The sequence below is a fragment of the Erpetoichthys calabaricus genome, chromosome 2 (genome assembly GCF_900747795.2).
Source record: "Erpetoichthys calabaricus chromosome 2, fErpCal1.3, whole genome shotgun sequence".
In the NCBI taxonomy this organism is placed as follows: Eukaryota; Metazoa; Chordata; class Cladistia; order Polypteriformes; family Polypteridae; genus Erpetoichthys; species Erpetoichthys calabaricus.
In genome coordinates, this window is record NC_041395.2 from 4,581,368 (window position 1) to 4,598,178 (window position 16,811).

The 16,811-nt window shown below is 41.4% G+C and overlaps 1 protein-coding gene across 1 annotated transcript in view; it reads right to left on the reverse strand.

Moving 5' to 3' along the window:
* The window catches only part of prdx3 (peroxiredoxin 3), a 46,226-nt gene that overhangs the window by 8,688 nt on the left and 20,727 nt on the right, over nt 1–16,811 (reverse strand). Inside the window, exons 4-5 of the mRNA XM_028825615.1 lie at nt 9,124–9,259; nt 3,675–3,778 (exon numbers count right to left, since the gene is read on the reverse strand). Coding sequence (XP_028681448.1) covers nt 3,675–3,778; nt 9,124–9,259 — 240 coding nt within the window. The remainder of the gene's footprint in view (nt 1–3,674; nt 3,779–9,123; nt 9,260–16,811) is intronic.

Genomic DNA, 16,811 nt, shown 5'->3' on the forward strand with positions numbered 1-16,811 from the left:
GCAGCCCTCTGGATCACTACACAACCAAACTACTTTTGCTTTTTCAGGCGAGGGCTGCTGAGAGGACAATAAGGAAGACATTGGATTTAAAGAGAGGCTGTTAAGAGTCCAGGAGGACAGATTCACTCATTCATTCCCTCATTTTGCTAATTCACCTAGGATTGCTGCAGTTTATTTGGTTGCTGGTTTACTGGCATCCCAAGAACATAGTAAATGCCAGGATTTGAGTGCACTTTATCCAAAGTTGTTGGTTGCGAGTCTTCAGTGTGTTTAGGGTCACTGCAGCATGGAGTGCGCTCCTTTCATCACAGGATTTCAACAGACAGAGAAGCTGTATTCTGAAGGGCTGTTCTTTTGGGTATTTATTCATCACCATAGACTGTGTTTTGGCTCGTGTTCATGTCTGATGGTTAATGTTCAACACAACACTTTCGGGGTTTAATTCAAGAGTGTGATTAAGTGTTTGGGTTATACGTACATTTGTTTTTCTTATAATTTATTCAATTAATTATAAATACTCAATAAATACTCTTGGATCTTTCTAAACTTGGGTTGGACTTTTCTCTCTGGGTAGGTGTCTGCCAAGCCAAACTGGGTGCGTTCTTTGCATCCTTTAAATAAAATAAATAAAATGCAGTTGTAAATAAAGTGACTCTAGGCACCTTGTGCCATGGTCATGTCCTTCTTTAACCGTTTATGATATGTATTAGTCGTGTTTCCTACTGACCAATAATGTGTTGAAGAACCGAGATAAAATTCTTCTTCTTCTTTTGGCTGCTCCCGTTAGGGGTGACCACAGCGGATCATTTTAATTTTGAAAATGCATTTCAAAGCTGTGCATTTCTGTAAACACCAGAACATGTTTATAGTGTGAATGTGTAAAAACAGATCTTTGAAAACGCAGACTTTTTAAATCACTGGTAAGTTTGTGCTTATGGTCCTTCTTGACCCTGCTCATTACATTTCTTAGCTGTTTAGCTCGTTTTACACTTCTGCGTTGCTCTGAATAATAACTCCACCGTTATGGCGAGTCCCTACAAAATCTTTTTTTTTTTTTGTTTTTAATTTTGTGTGTTTTGTATTTGCCATTGCTGTTCTCCATGTGTAACATCTTGTAAGAGCCATTTTCCTAGTTCTATAAAATATTCATGAATTTTATAGAACTAGGAAAACGCCTCTTACATATCCGGCCCCTAATTGTTTATGCTAGGGCAGAAATCAGTTACTTTAACTTTACTTACTAAGAGCCTTCACTACTTTACTAAACTTAAACCTTACTTAAAACTTAAGAATCTTAGATTCTACTATAAAGACACAAACACTAAACTTAAAACTAAATACTGTAAATTTACAAACACAATTAAAATTAGGCATGCAAAAAGAAAAATTAATCATTTCAATCATTTGCCGCTTCCTGGAGCGGGCACAGTTTGTTCACAGGTATGTTTCTTTTTTTTCCCCAATAAGTGCTTTTCTCTTTTATTCTTTCAGAGTTCAGTTGTTACTTCATTTCTGTGTCTTCTCATCGTCTCCTGCACTGTCTCAATAGGTGGGGGGGGGGGATCCTTATTCCTGCAGAGGTTGACAATAACCCATTTGACGTTCCGGAGAAAAGTGATGGGAATGGAAGGGGCTGATGAACACCAGAAGAGGTTTGACGACTCCCAGTGAGATAACAGTCTCTACACTGAGGACAATCCCCAATGATATTTCCAAGAGTCCAAACAGCTTGCTCACATACATTCTGGTGAGGTGAATGAAGCAATCTCAGGAAAAGTGGTACAGCATTTGATTTCACCACTGCTTGAGTCTGGGCAGAAGTACCAGAAGCAATATTTGTCAATGCCCAGGCAGCTTCAAACTGTAATGATGGGCTATCATCCTGCTTTTATCAATCTTTTAATAAGATGGGGCAAAATTCCAGATTTTATTAAGTCATCTATCGGTGGATTTTCTGTCACTTGAAAGTAGCTTTCTCGCAGCCTGAACAGCACTCAGGTTGAATCACAGGGTTATCACTTGTGGCATTCTGCAAAATTGCATCCAAGGTCACATTTTGCGCCTTGAAATCAGCATCAGAGTCTTCTAAACTTTCTTCTTGCGGACGGTGTTCTGGATGGATAAAAGTTTGACGCTTAACCTTTAATATCCCATTATCGAGTTGGAGAACTGATTCTCGATAATTGATTTCATATTTTCACAGTTATATTCATTTTTTTGTAAATCTGTTATGCTCTTCATTATACTAGATAATTGTTTGTATTTGTAATCCATTTCTGACTGAAGTTTAATTGTCGCTGAATTGAGCGGCTTTGTCGTCTTGGAGATGGTCCTTTGTGATGTCATATTCAAAGCGACTTTCACTCACACCACGCAGATGTTCCCTCTGAATGTCGGAATCAGGTGCCAAGGAGGCAATATACTCTGACTCCTTTTTAACTTATACAGTCTCGTGAAGAGCACTAGCAATTCTCACATATGTCCAACTCTGATGAAAAACAAAGATTAAAAGGTACCTGTTGAGTGTTCAAGTCGTCGTTGTATTCTTTCGTCGCAGTCTGATGTCAGGCGTAGAACACACAGGCTTACTTTCTTTTATAATCCAAGGAAATTTTCAAGCTTTCAATCCTAGGTTGGTTCTTAACTTTAGACAGTTTTTAAACTTTAGGCTGTATTCAATCCCAGCCAGGTTTTTAACTTTAGTGTAGCTGCCGAAATAAGCTGTGGTTAAGACGCGTGCCAAAAGAAATCTCTCAGTCCCATAAGTTAGTTTTAAAAATATTTAGTGAAAGTTAAAAGCAAATAATCCACACAAGAATATAAGAAAAAATTGTTACACATGTAGAATAAAAGGCAAAAAAAAAGGGGAAAAATGCATCTTCTATAAACTTAGCTTTCTTGAAAAACTTTAGTTATTTCTCTACTTAAAAGGTTCTTAATTTCTTCTTCTGTACATATTAAGCATATGATATAGTACTTAATAAGCACTGTTTTCTTAGAGTTGTTTCACACACTCAAAAGGCCCGTAGGCCCACAGGCACGGTAAAAACCTTACGCCGTCCGCACCTTACTCATGGCTAGGCTGTCACTAACTAACTGAAGAACATTTACTCCAAGCTGTTAGAAATGGCAAGAATATAGCAATTCAATTGTACTTATGGGGGTTATAGGAACCTCCCATAGATTATGCATTATCATCTTTTATAAAACTTTATAGAAATTGGGAAAACGGCTCTTACACATCTAATGTCTAACATGAAGGACACTTCCTCTTCCTGCTTTTGGTAATGCTCGCGTGCCCAGCGTGGGTGCATGGTTACACTACAGCAGTTTTCAGTTGTTTTAATGTGGGAAGAAGTACTTCATAAACAATGTGAAAACACGAGTGTGGACACAGATCATTCTCCTTTCTAAAACACCATTTTTAATTGAAAACACAGTAGCGTGGACATATCCATAGTCTTCTTACCTGCCTTGGTAGAAGGGTAACCATGACTGGCACCAGCCAAGTTCTCTTTTGCCATAAAATACAGAAGGCCCAACCCCAAGGCTTTACGGTTTGTGATCTCTCTGCTAAAATGTAAAAATCTGATTGGATGAGTAATTAAATATACTGTATGTTATCTTTATGAGATACCTTTTTTGTAGTAACTGCTAGGGAGAAAAGCAATTACCTGAGTGCAATGCCAGGTCCTTCCAACAGCACACCGTAATCTCTTGAAATGGTTTTGCTGAGGTCTGACAGGAGAGGGATGTTCATGCTTCCCAGCCCACCACTCTGAAGACAAAATATATGAAAGTGTAGTTGAGTTCCACCTGTCAACCAAAACTAAACGTTTTACTCTCTGCAAAATAATCTCTTTGAAATCAGGACTTTCCAAAGTAGAAAAATGATTAGAGACAAAAACAAGTTTGTTTGTTTGACATTAAACGTGACAGAAATTTATAAAACTCACCAGTCACATGTCAGTGACTAACAACAGAAAAAAATTTATTTATATAAAAATAAATAAAAGCATGGCTTTTTCTCTCTACTTCCCAACAGCTGCACCCAGAATCATTGAAACCCCATTACAAATGAGGTTTACTGGCACAATGCATTTCAATTGTTCCTGATTCCTGACGTTTGTAACTCAACACAACTAATATCACAAGTGGTTTCTCCACATTAAACACAAAATGCCACTTTTAAGGACTACTGCAAGTCTCAAAGCTATCCAACCACCTGAATAAAACCCCCCATAAGAGCAGACATATGCAAACGAGGTGCACGCCTGATGTGACTAATCAAGGAACGCCCCAAATATCTGCACTGGCTAGTCAGGTGCTCACGATGATGTTTGATTGCATGTTACAAATATGGGCAAGTCAAGAGAAGTGCCCAAAAAGTCAAGATCACTGCCTTGCACAAACAAGGAAAAGGATACAAAAAGATATCAAAGGTGATGAATGTTCCAAGGGATATCACTGGAAGCTAACAACAACCGCCACCAGATTTCTAAGGTGGCAGGTGGCCACAAATCCTCGAGTGCCTGCAAAAGACCTGCAGCCAGGCTTGGTGGCAGCCGGCACTGAAGTTTCAGTTTCCACAGTAAGGTGCACACTAAAAGCTGAAGGTCTCCATGCCTGAACCCCATGGCGTACTCCACTACTGACCCAAAAGCACAAGAAAACTTGGCTCCAATGAGCTCAAAACCATATAAATAAGCCACAGAAGTTTTGGGATTCTGTTCTATGGAGTGACGAAACAAACCCGGAACTTTTCAGGTCTACGGATCAGTGGTATGTCTGAAATAGAAAGAAATGAAGCAAATGCTGAAAACAACACCCCTGCCTACAGTAGCAGTGGCTTGACGATGCTCTGGGGCTTCTTTGGTTCTTAAGGCACCGGAAAGCTGCAGCGTGTAGAGGGCAAGATGGATTCAACTAAGTATCCAGAAATGCTAGGAGAAAACGTCATACCATTTGTGAGATGGCTGCAGCTTGGGCGCAACAATTATTATAAGTCCACCAAAGGCTTGGATTCAGAAAAAGTCCTGGAAGATTGTAGAGTGGCTGTCACAGTCGCCCGACTTGAACCCCATAGAAAATCTCTGGTGGGATTTGAGGAAGGTGGTTGCAACATGTAAACCCAAGAAGATTAGTGAACTAGAGGTCATTGCCCCCAATGAATGAGCTCTGATCCCTCAGGGACACTGCCATCATGTTGCAGCAGGTCATAAAAGCAAAATGGTGCTCTGCTAAGACTAAAGGATGCTCATCATAACAGGGTGGAATTATTTTGAGACTGCAGTAGTCATTCAAAGTGGCATTTTGTGTTAAATGTGGAGAAAACACTTGTAATATTAGTTGTGTTTAAATTAGTGCATTTAAATTGTTCGTTTTGTTTTGCCAATAAACACCTAATTTTGCCATGGGGGTGGAATAATTTTTGGGTGCAACTGTACAGATTTAAAACAACACAGACCTTGTAAGGTGCAGGGTGTCCGAGCAGAAAAAACCCTGGAGGTGTTGTCCGCAGAAAAAGTTTGCAAACCAATTATTACCACAGACTAGAAAGAGTGGAATAAACGGATATTAGAAGACCAGTGAGACTGACATACATAAAGCAAGATGATCTGCTGATGATGTTTCTGCAAACTTGTCCGGAACACAGCGTGCACACTCCCACTGTCTAGGGCGTTGAACTGTCCCGCTGGCAGATTTTAGGCTGGCGGCCTACCTAAAATAAGCTCAGTATTTTTGATCATCACAGCCACAGCAAAAAGAACAACCAAAGCAGTCCCATGACAAGCTACAGTGGATTCACAAAGTACTCGGAGCTCTCCATGTTCTGCACACTTTACTGTGGTGTAGATTTAATTTCAGACAGATACATTTGCCAACACTGCAACAGCAAGTGTCAAAGGAAGGGAGCAGGTGGGTTCAGTGGCATGGGATTGAGAGGAAAGCTGACATTTACATCCAGTACTGAAAATCCAAAATGATAGTATTGTCCATTTTAAAAATGTCGGCTTTTTGGTAATGTATGCTGCATAACCTTAGTAAGGATAATGAAAGACGAAGTGAGCGACAAGTCGACTGAACCACAACATGTGAACACAGCACCAGCAGTCTGGATCAATCAGGCTGCAGTGAGGTGTACACAGAGCAACTGTGAGGATGACTGGGTGTTAGCGCAAGTTGCACATGTTTGAAGGACATTCCAGGAATCTGCTATCACAAACATAAAAATTCAGTTTCACTGTGTTTCATAAGATGAAACACCTTAATAAAATTCTTTCTTTATGTAGCGATTATCTGTAATACAAGGATGTCAGTATGTGACAATACCATTGAATTGAAGAGGCTTGATTCAGTAAGTTTTCAGTCTTTCATTTTCACAGTTGTACTGATGCCCCGTATGTGGTATAGCGCAGGGGTAGGCAACGTCGGATCCTGGAGTGCCACAGTTTGTGCAGGGTTTTTGTTCCAACCCAGTTCCTTAACGAGAACTCAATTATTGCTGATGAAGCACATATTGCTTAAGTGACATTTTAATGCTTCATTTTAGTGGTCTCGCTTGTTAAGGTTCTCCAACCTTAATTGCTTATTTCAATCTTAAACTGCTGCATTCAGTGTTTTAATTGCTCCTTATTAGCAATAAGATGTAAAACAGGGGTAGGCAATGTCGGTCCTGGTGAGCCGCAGTGGCTACAGGTTTTCATTCAACCCAATTGCTTAATTAGAAACCAATCATTGCCAATCTCAGACCTTATTTAATTTTATGGCTTGTTAGTCTGTGCAATGTAAGGCTTTATATCGTAGATTTTTTTCCTTTCCAAGGATATCATCCAAATGATTTGAAGCCTAAAACAGATCATTTTCAGTCTGTCACATTTTTCTATTAAGTGTTTTTATTAAATCAAACCGTGCATGATGAACACACACAGATGTAATTGGAAAAAAGCTAGCTGGAGAACTGCTGGCTGCTTTGTCTTTTACATCTTATTGCTAATAAGGAGCAATTAAAACACTGAATGCAGCAGTTTAAGATTGAAATAAGCAATTAAGGTTGGAGAACCTTAACAAGCGAGACCACTAAAATGAAGCATTAAAATGTCACTTAAGCAATATGTGCTTCATCAGCAATAATTGAGTTCTCGTTAAGGAACTGGGTTGGAACAAAAACCTGCACATACTGTGGCACTCCAGGACAGACGTTGCCTACCCCTGGTATAGCGGGTCCACAGGTACAACAAAATATGGCCAGGTTTTAAATCCATAAAGCCGTGTCAGTCTCCGTGGTTATGTGACTGCACAACCGCGGGGAGTTAATGAGATGATTGGGACGAGTCGTACCTGCACATGTGGATGCCATCATTCTCAATTGCTTCATTGGCTTCCTGCGGCGTGTGATTAAGGCGCTGCGCCCACAGAGACGTGTGTGTGTGTGTATATATATATATATATATATATATATATATATATATATATATATATATACGGGCCGGAACAAGGGGAGATAAAAAGGATGTAAAAGAAAGAGGTTAAAGAACAGAAAAGGCGGTCATGGGAGATGGTCCAGATACCAGGAAGGAGAAGGTAGCATGAGCTGGGGCTTCGTAAGGGAGCGCAGGTTGAGGCTGGTTCCCCTCACTGATTAAGTGGGTAAAGTGGGGCGAGCGAGTCATAAGACCTCCCAATGGATTCACGGAGCGACTGAGTGAGCGCGAAGAAAGACGAGAGGTGTGCCAACCTCAGATGGTCTGGCTGCACAGTGTGGCATCAGCCAAGACGAGGGTCGGCAGAAAGGAGTTTGTGCTGCAGAGGATCCGCTGGCAACGCTTGTGATGGGTGAGCCGGGGAGACAGAAGGTGGTGGGCTGCGATCGGGTGAAGAGAGAGAGACTGCATTTTAACTTCTATTTTAACAGATTTATTTATGATGGATTTTATCTCCACGTTTCACTGACTTTATGTATTTGGTTGTTTTGTTTTTTTTTTTTTTTTTTAAAACATTGCACAATGGACACTTTTGGTTTTACTTTTGTTTTGGATTGTTTTTTTTTTTTTTTTTTAATAAAAGCACCTGAGCATTTTATACCATCCCTGGAGTCAATGAGATTTGTCCTCATTTGTCAGCTCATCTCAGTCATAACTATCGATGGTGTTGGTTCAACAGACTCCCATGTGTGAAGAGGGAGTCTGTAGGGGACTGGCATTGTCACACCGTAGAATTCATTTTACACCTCAAGAACAGGCATGATTTTATTTAAATGTATAGAAAAAAAAAACACAGATTCACGTGGCAAATTAACGTCCCCTATGATTGTGACAAAATAACTCGGACTTGAAAAATAACATTTTCCCTTTAAATAAAACCACATGACTACCTCAAATGTTCGATTCCAATCACACACCATAGAAGCAGAAAATGTTTCAGTTTAACCAAAGTGCAGTGACACAGGACAGATGAACAGGGGATCAGCGACGAAGTATTTTGTACAAATAGGACTATGATAAAGTTTTCTGCATTTGTTAAGGGTGGGTCTTAAAATTTTGCTCCTATGATCTTGTCAGGGTGGAAGTAATATGTAGAGATGGTAGAAGAAGTTCACTGCTAACTAAGCTGGTCACCAGTGTCGAACCACTCAGTGCTGATGCTCACCGACTCTCTACTGACGCAGCAGACGTGGGATGTAAACTCACAATGTTGGGATTACAAGTCCCAAACTTGACTCCTGCGCTAAAGGAAAACTCTCAGAGGCAGATATGGACGTTTGGCCCGAGACACAGCTTTGTCCTGCACAGAGGTTCTTCTCTATATGTATGCCGCCAGCTACATTCACACCCTCCCTGAGGCTTATGGTTGACGCTGCCATTGTCTCTCATGCTGGCCACATTGAGACAGCACAAGTGAGACACTGACTGATGACATTTGGATTACAAACCATCCATTCTACCTCCCTCTGTAGCCAGACCTGTGCACACCTCATGCCACAAAACTCTGTGTGTGTTTACAGCGAGACCATTTAGGAATGGCCACTCTAACCAGTATTGGAGAAAAAAGTCATCAATACCATTTGAGCACAACTCTTTCCCAAATGTAGAAAAATGCAAAATTCCAATAACAGGTTCAAACCTTTCTTGGTGTGTTAATCCAGGCCAGGTGGGTGAAGTGCGAATCCACAGAAACTCCGACCACTTCACAGTTCACATCTCGGAACTCTTTGGCTTTTTCACTGAAAGCAATAATCTCTGTTGGGCATACAAATGTGCTGGAAAAATAAAACCATCGAAACATAAGAATCCAAGAAAACGTTTTGTTAAGGATAAGACATCCCACCCTCCAAAGTATGACAATTGCCTTTGTTTAAACTATTTTGTAGCACTTTGAGATTTACTGCTAATGTAAAGTGCCCTATAAATAAAATTCATTATTAATTCCATCTTCAAAAGGGTGAATGACGGTCAGAGTTACTGTAAGTCTCAAGGTGCTCTCACTTAAAGCAACACTCCACCCAAAACTGGTATTTGTTTAATATGTTACTGTACTTACCCCATGCAGTTTGCAGTAATGGATGTTTTCGTGGAGAATGAACATAACATTTCTGATACAGACCAACACTAGACCACAGCAAATATCATCAAACATGTCCACTTAAAAAATCTCATTACTCGTGTCTAATAATGCACGTCAAATCATTCAGTCGTATGCTCACAACGGGCAAAATGAATTTATTGGACAAAATAGGGTTAAATAGACTCAGAAAAATGAAAGAACAAACAGAAATCCCCTTCATGTGGTGGTGAAGCTTTTGACTTGAAAACCTGCACAGCCTCCCCACCATTCATTGGTCAAGAGTCCTGCCTTCAATTCAAAAGCAAGTTGCTTATATTCCAACACAGTTTTTTTTTTTTTTTTTTATTAATACCTGAGGAGAAATTGTCTTTTCGCATGACCTTTGGGGGTCAGAGTGCAGGGTCAGCCATTGCACTGTGCCCCTGGAGCAATTTTCAGGTTAAGGGCCTTGCTCAAGACCCCAGTAGAGTAGAATCCCTTCTGGGCAGCAATGGGATTTGAGCCAGCAACCTTCCAGATGCCAGCGCAGATCTTTAGCCTCAGAACCATCACTCTGCCAACATCTATTATTCTATCTATAATTATCAAATTTAAAATAATATAAAGATCAGCAGCCCCAGCACCGGGCCCTGAGGGCCACCAGTGTTAACATCGCCTAACTCTGACAGTTCCTTGCCCCATAACCTGATGCTTTAACCAATTTTGCACCTTATACTGTATTAGTATAACTTGAACCATATTAATGCAAAATGAGAATCTGAATAAAACTCTGCACCCGCACAACAAGTGGTTATTATTAACAAGTGGCATCATTACTCGAACTCCATCTATTCACCGTATTACTCCGGTCTTACAGCAGCTTCATTGGCTCCCGATTAAGTTTCAAACTGATTTTAAGACTCTGCTATTAACATGTAAGGCCATTCAAAACCTCGCCCCTCCATATCTGTCTGACCTTCTTCATGTTGCCATTCCCTCCCGTAACCTTAGATCCTCCTCCTCCAACCCATCTGACCGTCCCTCCCGCCCATCTAACCACCATGGGGAGCACAGCTTTCAGCCGTTCTGCTCCCAAGCTCTGGAATTCATTACCTGCGGATCTCCGAAACATCAAATCATATTCATCCTTCAAATATAAACTTAAAACGCATCTGTTTAAAATGGCTTTTTCTTTTTCCTTATGATTACAGTGGTTTTGTTTGGTTTTAGTTTTTAGATTTTAAAACTGATGTTTTAAGTTGTTTATAATTGTGTCTTATTTATTTAATTTATTGTTTGTTAGGTGTCCTTGAGTTCTCTGAAAGGCGCCTTGTATAAATAAAACGTATTATTATTATGATGATGAGACTAAGGCACATGGCTCCTCCACCCGAGCCACAAACATATCATACGGAAGCAGAGCCCATCTCTTCAGATAAGGCCCTGTCTGCTCATAGATATGCCATTCCACTCACACTTTCCGTTTCTTTACCTTCATTTGGTTTAGTGTCCAGAATGTGAGGGTCACAAGATGGCAGCAGTTTTTTTTTTTTTTTCTTAAAGTTAGAAGATTCACCAAGGACGTCGGCTGCCTCAGTGCCTTTAATGTGCATGTGTGCCGAGGTCAGACTTGACACGGGTGAGGGAGGCAGCACCCATAAGTGCTGGCAGAAAGCTGTCAGACCAGGTAGAAAACAGGCTGGTAAACCTTCAAGTTACAAGCAGAGCAGCCTCTGGTTTAACAAGTAGATCCCATTCCTCTACTCCTGGCCCCCCTTTCTAACTGTACCTTCAACATGTTGGTTAAGTGCTGCATCTTTTTCGAAAGCACCATGCAGAAATGCAGGGTCTGTTTAATCGGTGACAATAAGTGCCAAGTGGTTTCCTTTCGCCAACCAAGCCCACCTCTGTGTACATTTAACACCTCATCTTACTGCACTCGTGTCTTCCTCTCCCATCTTGACATGAAACTCTGAAATGCACTCCTGGTGAGCCTGCTGACGACTGGCTAACAGTTGTCCCCCCTTCCCGGTCACTGAATGGCTACTGCAGCAAGATTGGTTGAACTGCTTTTTAACAAGTAATAAAATGGAGCAAAGGGCAGTGGAAACGATTCTGAATCTAATGGAGCCATAGGCCAGAAAACGTAAGCCCTGCATTTACAGCCATAAAGCTTTTTGCAGGTACTGCTTAAATAACAATGGCATTTCCAAACAACATAGAAAAACCTCAAGATCTGGCATTCATAATCATATTGGTTTTATTAATTCCTTTTAAAAAAGTAAATATTATTGGGTCATTCTGTAACACCTAATAAAGGGGCTCTAAGGCAGCAGTGCCCCGGTGGCTACAGGTTTTCATCCAGACCAACTTTACTTTGAATTGAACTTCTACCTTCATTAAACAAACTGTTACTTCCGAGTTTTGAGGTCAATACAAAAAATTCAAAACTGGATATTTAAATTCTTAATTGGGATATAGCAAGCATTTCTGATAGTGTAATAATTTTATCGACTTTTTTTTAGTATTTAGGTTATTATTTACTAAAGGGTCTGGAACAGAGGAAGCTGTGGCCTTTCATAATTCAGTGTTCCCCTCATGCCTGCTCTGCTTGTGAAAGGCAAATTAGCAGGAAAATGAGAAAAAGAGACCTAAGCGCTAAAGCAAAAATACAAATGATACTAAAGTCATTATAAACACAAATCTCACAAATTGTCAAGTTTGCTGAGGACACAGCTATGCTAGGCCTGCCCTTGAACAACAAAGAACAGGATGGAATGGCGAGTCGGTCACACTGGCGTCAGGACAAAAGTCTACACCTGGATATCAGCAAGACAAAAGGAGCTGATGGTGGACTTGGGGAGAAAACCAGAGGCAGTACCAGCCCCTCAGGTGCAGCGGGGTGGGCAGTTTCACAGAGGACCCGACATGGTCCAAACACACCGACACCTTGGTGAAAAAGGCACGAGGACGTCCTTACCACTTCAGACGCCTCAGGAATTTCAGGCTGCCCTCCCAGATCTTAAAGAATTTCTATCAATCCACCATTCAAAGTATGCTGACAGGAAGCATCACCGGCTGTCTGCCGAGAGTCAGATGAACGCACTCCTGGGTGTGCACTCCCTAACTTCCATGACATCCTCACAGGTGGCGCAGTGGTAGTGCTGCTGCTTTGCAGTAAGGAGATTGTGGGTTCGCTTCCCAGGTCCTCCCTGTGTGGAGAGTGCTTTGAGCAGTGAGAAAAGCGCTATATAAATGTAAAGAATTATTATCTACACCAAGCAGTGTCGGACCAGTGATGCCAGCCATCCCAACAAAGGCCTCTTTTCTGTGCTGCGGTCAGGTAAATGCAACCAAAGCCTGAAGACCACATAGACCGAGGAGAAGCTTCTGCCAACAGTCCGTACACATCCTGAACGCTGGCAGTGCCTAGAGCTACACGATCACCTACACCTAATTCTCTTATATTAAATTATTCATTATTTTTAATACTGTCATGGTACATTTCGATATTTTATGGAGTTGAGAATTTACTGTCTTTTTATATTCTTCTAATGCAGAGTCTTAGAGTTCAGCAAACAAGCACTTCACTACATATAGTGCCGTGACTAACTGTAACAGTGACAAATAAATGTAACAAAATTTGACTTGACACTGCTGCTCATTTCTAAATGCAGATTAAGAGAAAATGAGAAATAAAAGCCCAGCTGCAGTAATTCAACTCAACTAGCCAACCCGCGGCGTACCATACGCCGCATAATCAGGCCGCTTTTTTAATGCTTTTTAAGCACAGGGAGAAAATTAACATTTAGAAAAATCGGTAATGTAATAAATCACCAAGAAAAGTAACATTTCATGTGCCTACCCCCAACTCGTCACCTGAGTCGTTTTGCTGTTTGCACAGTCCACATGCACCTGTGAGTCACGTAGACTTTTCATTGTTGTTTGCGGTTTTGGCTGCTTTTCTATATATAATCCACCAAGTCACCCGACCATGGTAGTACCGAGGGGGGATGTACAGTGGTGTGAAAAACTATTTGCCCCCTTCCTGATTTCTTATTCTTTTGCATGTTTGTCACACAAAATGTTTCTGATCATCAAACACATTTAACCATTAGTCAAATATAACACAAGTAAACACAAAATGCAGTTTGTAAATGGTGGTTTTTATTATTTAGGGAGAAAAAAAAATCCAAACCTACATGGCCCTGTGTGAAAAAGTAATTGCCCAGAGGGAAAAAAATTAACATTTGCAAAATCCGTAATGCTGCTTTCAGTAAGTACAATGCACACGCATTTAATTTGTTGGCCACTTTTTGACAGCCGTCTTTTCTGGTTTGGGCTGTTTTTACAGTGTTACCGCTTGTGCATAATAAATCTTGAAATCCTTCGAGTAACTAATTAACTAACTAACTAACACCCACCCACCCAGCTTGTGTGGAAAAAAATGCGCCCGTTCTTACATCATTTTGTTGCAGCCTATCAAAGACTTGCTGATCATGTTTTCTAGACTCAATATACATTGCTTTTCACTCAGTGCGAGGACGCGCATTCACCAGCTACTCTGCTAGACTAATCTGCTACATGGCTGCGTTTGAAAAACCAACTTATCCCAGATGAGTTTCACCGGCATTAATGATTAGGAATCTGGTTGGAACAAAACCCTGCAGCCACAGAGGTTCACCAGGACCGAGTTTGGGAAACACTGCTGAACACAGACAAAACCGACTCAGGTGAGGAGTTGGGGTGGGCAAAGTGGTTGCAGCTATTGATTATTCAGTGTTGTTTGCCTGGGTGTCTGATCTGCGTTGACTGACATGGCTATTTTCTGCGTATCCCATGGTTGTCTTCCGGCAGTGTGAATGCCTCGAGAGACAGGGCGTCCTTGTGTGGTGAGCTGTTGCAGTTTGTGACCACCTCGCCGACGTTATCCCAATGTTAGCAAACAAAGCCAACAGCCATGTTGCGAAGTTTGAGAGCAACAGTTTCGTCAATGACATTTTTCCAAAAAAACCTGACTAATAGAAACAAACAGTTACCTGATGCAGGAATTTCTATAACATTGAAAGAAGTGTTGTTTCCATGAAATACATTTGAAGCCATAGCCATGGAGGGCAAAAGAACAGTGAACGTGGCTCACAGCTGGTCAGCACAGACCAAAGCGAGTATGTGTTTGATGAGCTGTTCGAGTTGGCGGAGGGGTAGAGTTTCTGGGCGGGGCTTCGTTGGTGGTTTCCCATGGTTTTTGATGGTGGACATGGTCAGGTGTCATAACCGAAACGAATAATGAAAAGTCAACGTGGCTCAGAGGTGCATGTGGACTCCTAGCACAGACGAAAGGGACTAACCTGGTGGTCGGTGAGTTTTTGCGTCCGGGCACATGAGCAGGCAGTGTGAATGCCTAGAGAGCGAGGGTAGACGCGGGCCGGGGTTGGTGGGCGTGGCTCTGCAAGTTGTCGTCGTATCCAATGGTCTTAGAATTGGTGGGCGTGGCTCCTTCCTGCGTGCGCCATGGGCGTCTTACTTGTCGGCGGCTTAGTGAATCCACGCCCCTTCTGGCATGCTTTCCATGGGTGGCTACTTGTTGGCAGCTTAGTGAATTATATACAGTATAACCTCAATTATCCGGTTTAATGCCCGGTGCCCGTCATCTGGATAATCAAAAATCACGGATAATCGAAAATAATTATAAAAATTCGCAAATGCTAGAATAGGTGCTGTACAGTGAAATTCTTACCTTTCTTGTGTTGTTTATGAAGTTTTCTTGACAAAATCAGACAGGGGACGCTGCTTTGTGTTCTTGCAGCGCTTCAGTTTTATTGACGTGCGGAGCTTGCGAAGTGTTAGGATGTCACTAAAATTTGAATCCGCTTCCTGCTCAAGAAAGTCTAGCAGTGTTTCGGCACAATTTAGCGCTTCTGCAATCGAAACTTTCTTTTCTGAAGGTGCGTCATCGTTGCTTTCTTCCGGCAATTCCGCACTTGACTTTGCTTCTGCAGCAAGGCCGTCGTCGTCTTTCATTGGATATCCAGGCTGATCATTATCAGAGAGTAGCCATTCTTCGATGTTTTCTCTATCAACGTCTTCAAATCCATTTACATTTTGAATTTCCTCCAAAAGCGATGCCGCTGTTAGTTCTTGGCTTTCAAAGTCATTGACGTTTTCAACACTATCCATTACATCAGGGAACAATTTTCGCCATGACTTTCGAAAGGTTAAGTTCGGCATGTCATCCCAACTCTCTGAACATGAGAAAATTGCGTCCTTAATTGTCCATTTCTTGTAAAACTCACGGAGATCTCCGTCTTCTTCCAAGACTGAACGGAGTAAAGATTTCCTGTAACGACGTTTGAATGCTTCTAAGACGCCCTGGTCCATAGGTTGCTTAAGCGACGTCACGTTTGGAGGAAGATATGCGACGAAAATCTGGTCATTGCTTGTTTTCAGGACATTTTCGCTAGGATGGGAAGGTGCGTTGTCCAACAGTAACACAGCTCTTTGTGGCAAATTTTTGGAGCGTAGATGGTCTCGAACAGCAGGAACAAAATGTTTAAAAAACCAATCTTTAAAAATCTCTCTGTTCATCCATGCTTTGGTCTGATTGTAGTAAAGGACAGGAAAATTGCGCATTTGTGTTCCCTTAAATGATCGTGGATTCTTAGACTTTCCAATGCATACGAGTTTCAATTTGTGCGAACCACTAGCGTTAGCGCATGCTAGCACTGTTATTCGTTCCTTACTGGACTTGTGACCTGGAGCAGACTTTTCTTCTTTTGATACAAGCATTTTTGACGGCAAAACCTTCCTGTACAAACCAGTCTCGTCAGCATTATAAAGTTGGTCAGGTGAAAGATCATGAGCCTCGACAAGACGTTTAAATTCCACTACGTATAGAGCTGCAGCGTCAGAATCACCACTTAGTTTCTCACCTTGGATATCCAACTGTCTAATTCCGTGGCGAGATTTGAAACATTGCAGCCATCCTTGAGACGCAGCAAATGGTTCAGGAATCTTCATCTCACAATGAAACCATTTCGCTTTTTCGAGCAGCAATGGCCCGGATACAGGACATCCCTCGGCGCGTTTTTGCTTGAACCATTCAAACACAGCTCTATCCAGATCATCAAATTTTGAACCCTTTGTTGTCTTGCGCGCACTCGTCCCGTTAAATGTATCGGATGAAGTTACGAACTTGTAGAGTTCATCTTTCTTCCGAACAATATCACGTTTGATTTCCTATGTTAAATTCTGATGAAAGCTTAGCAATT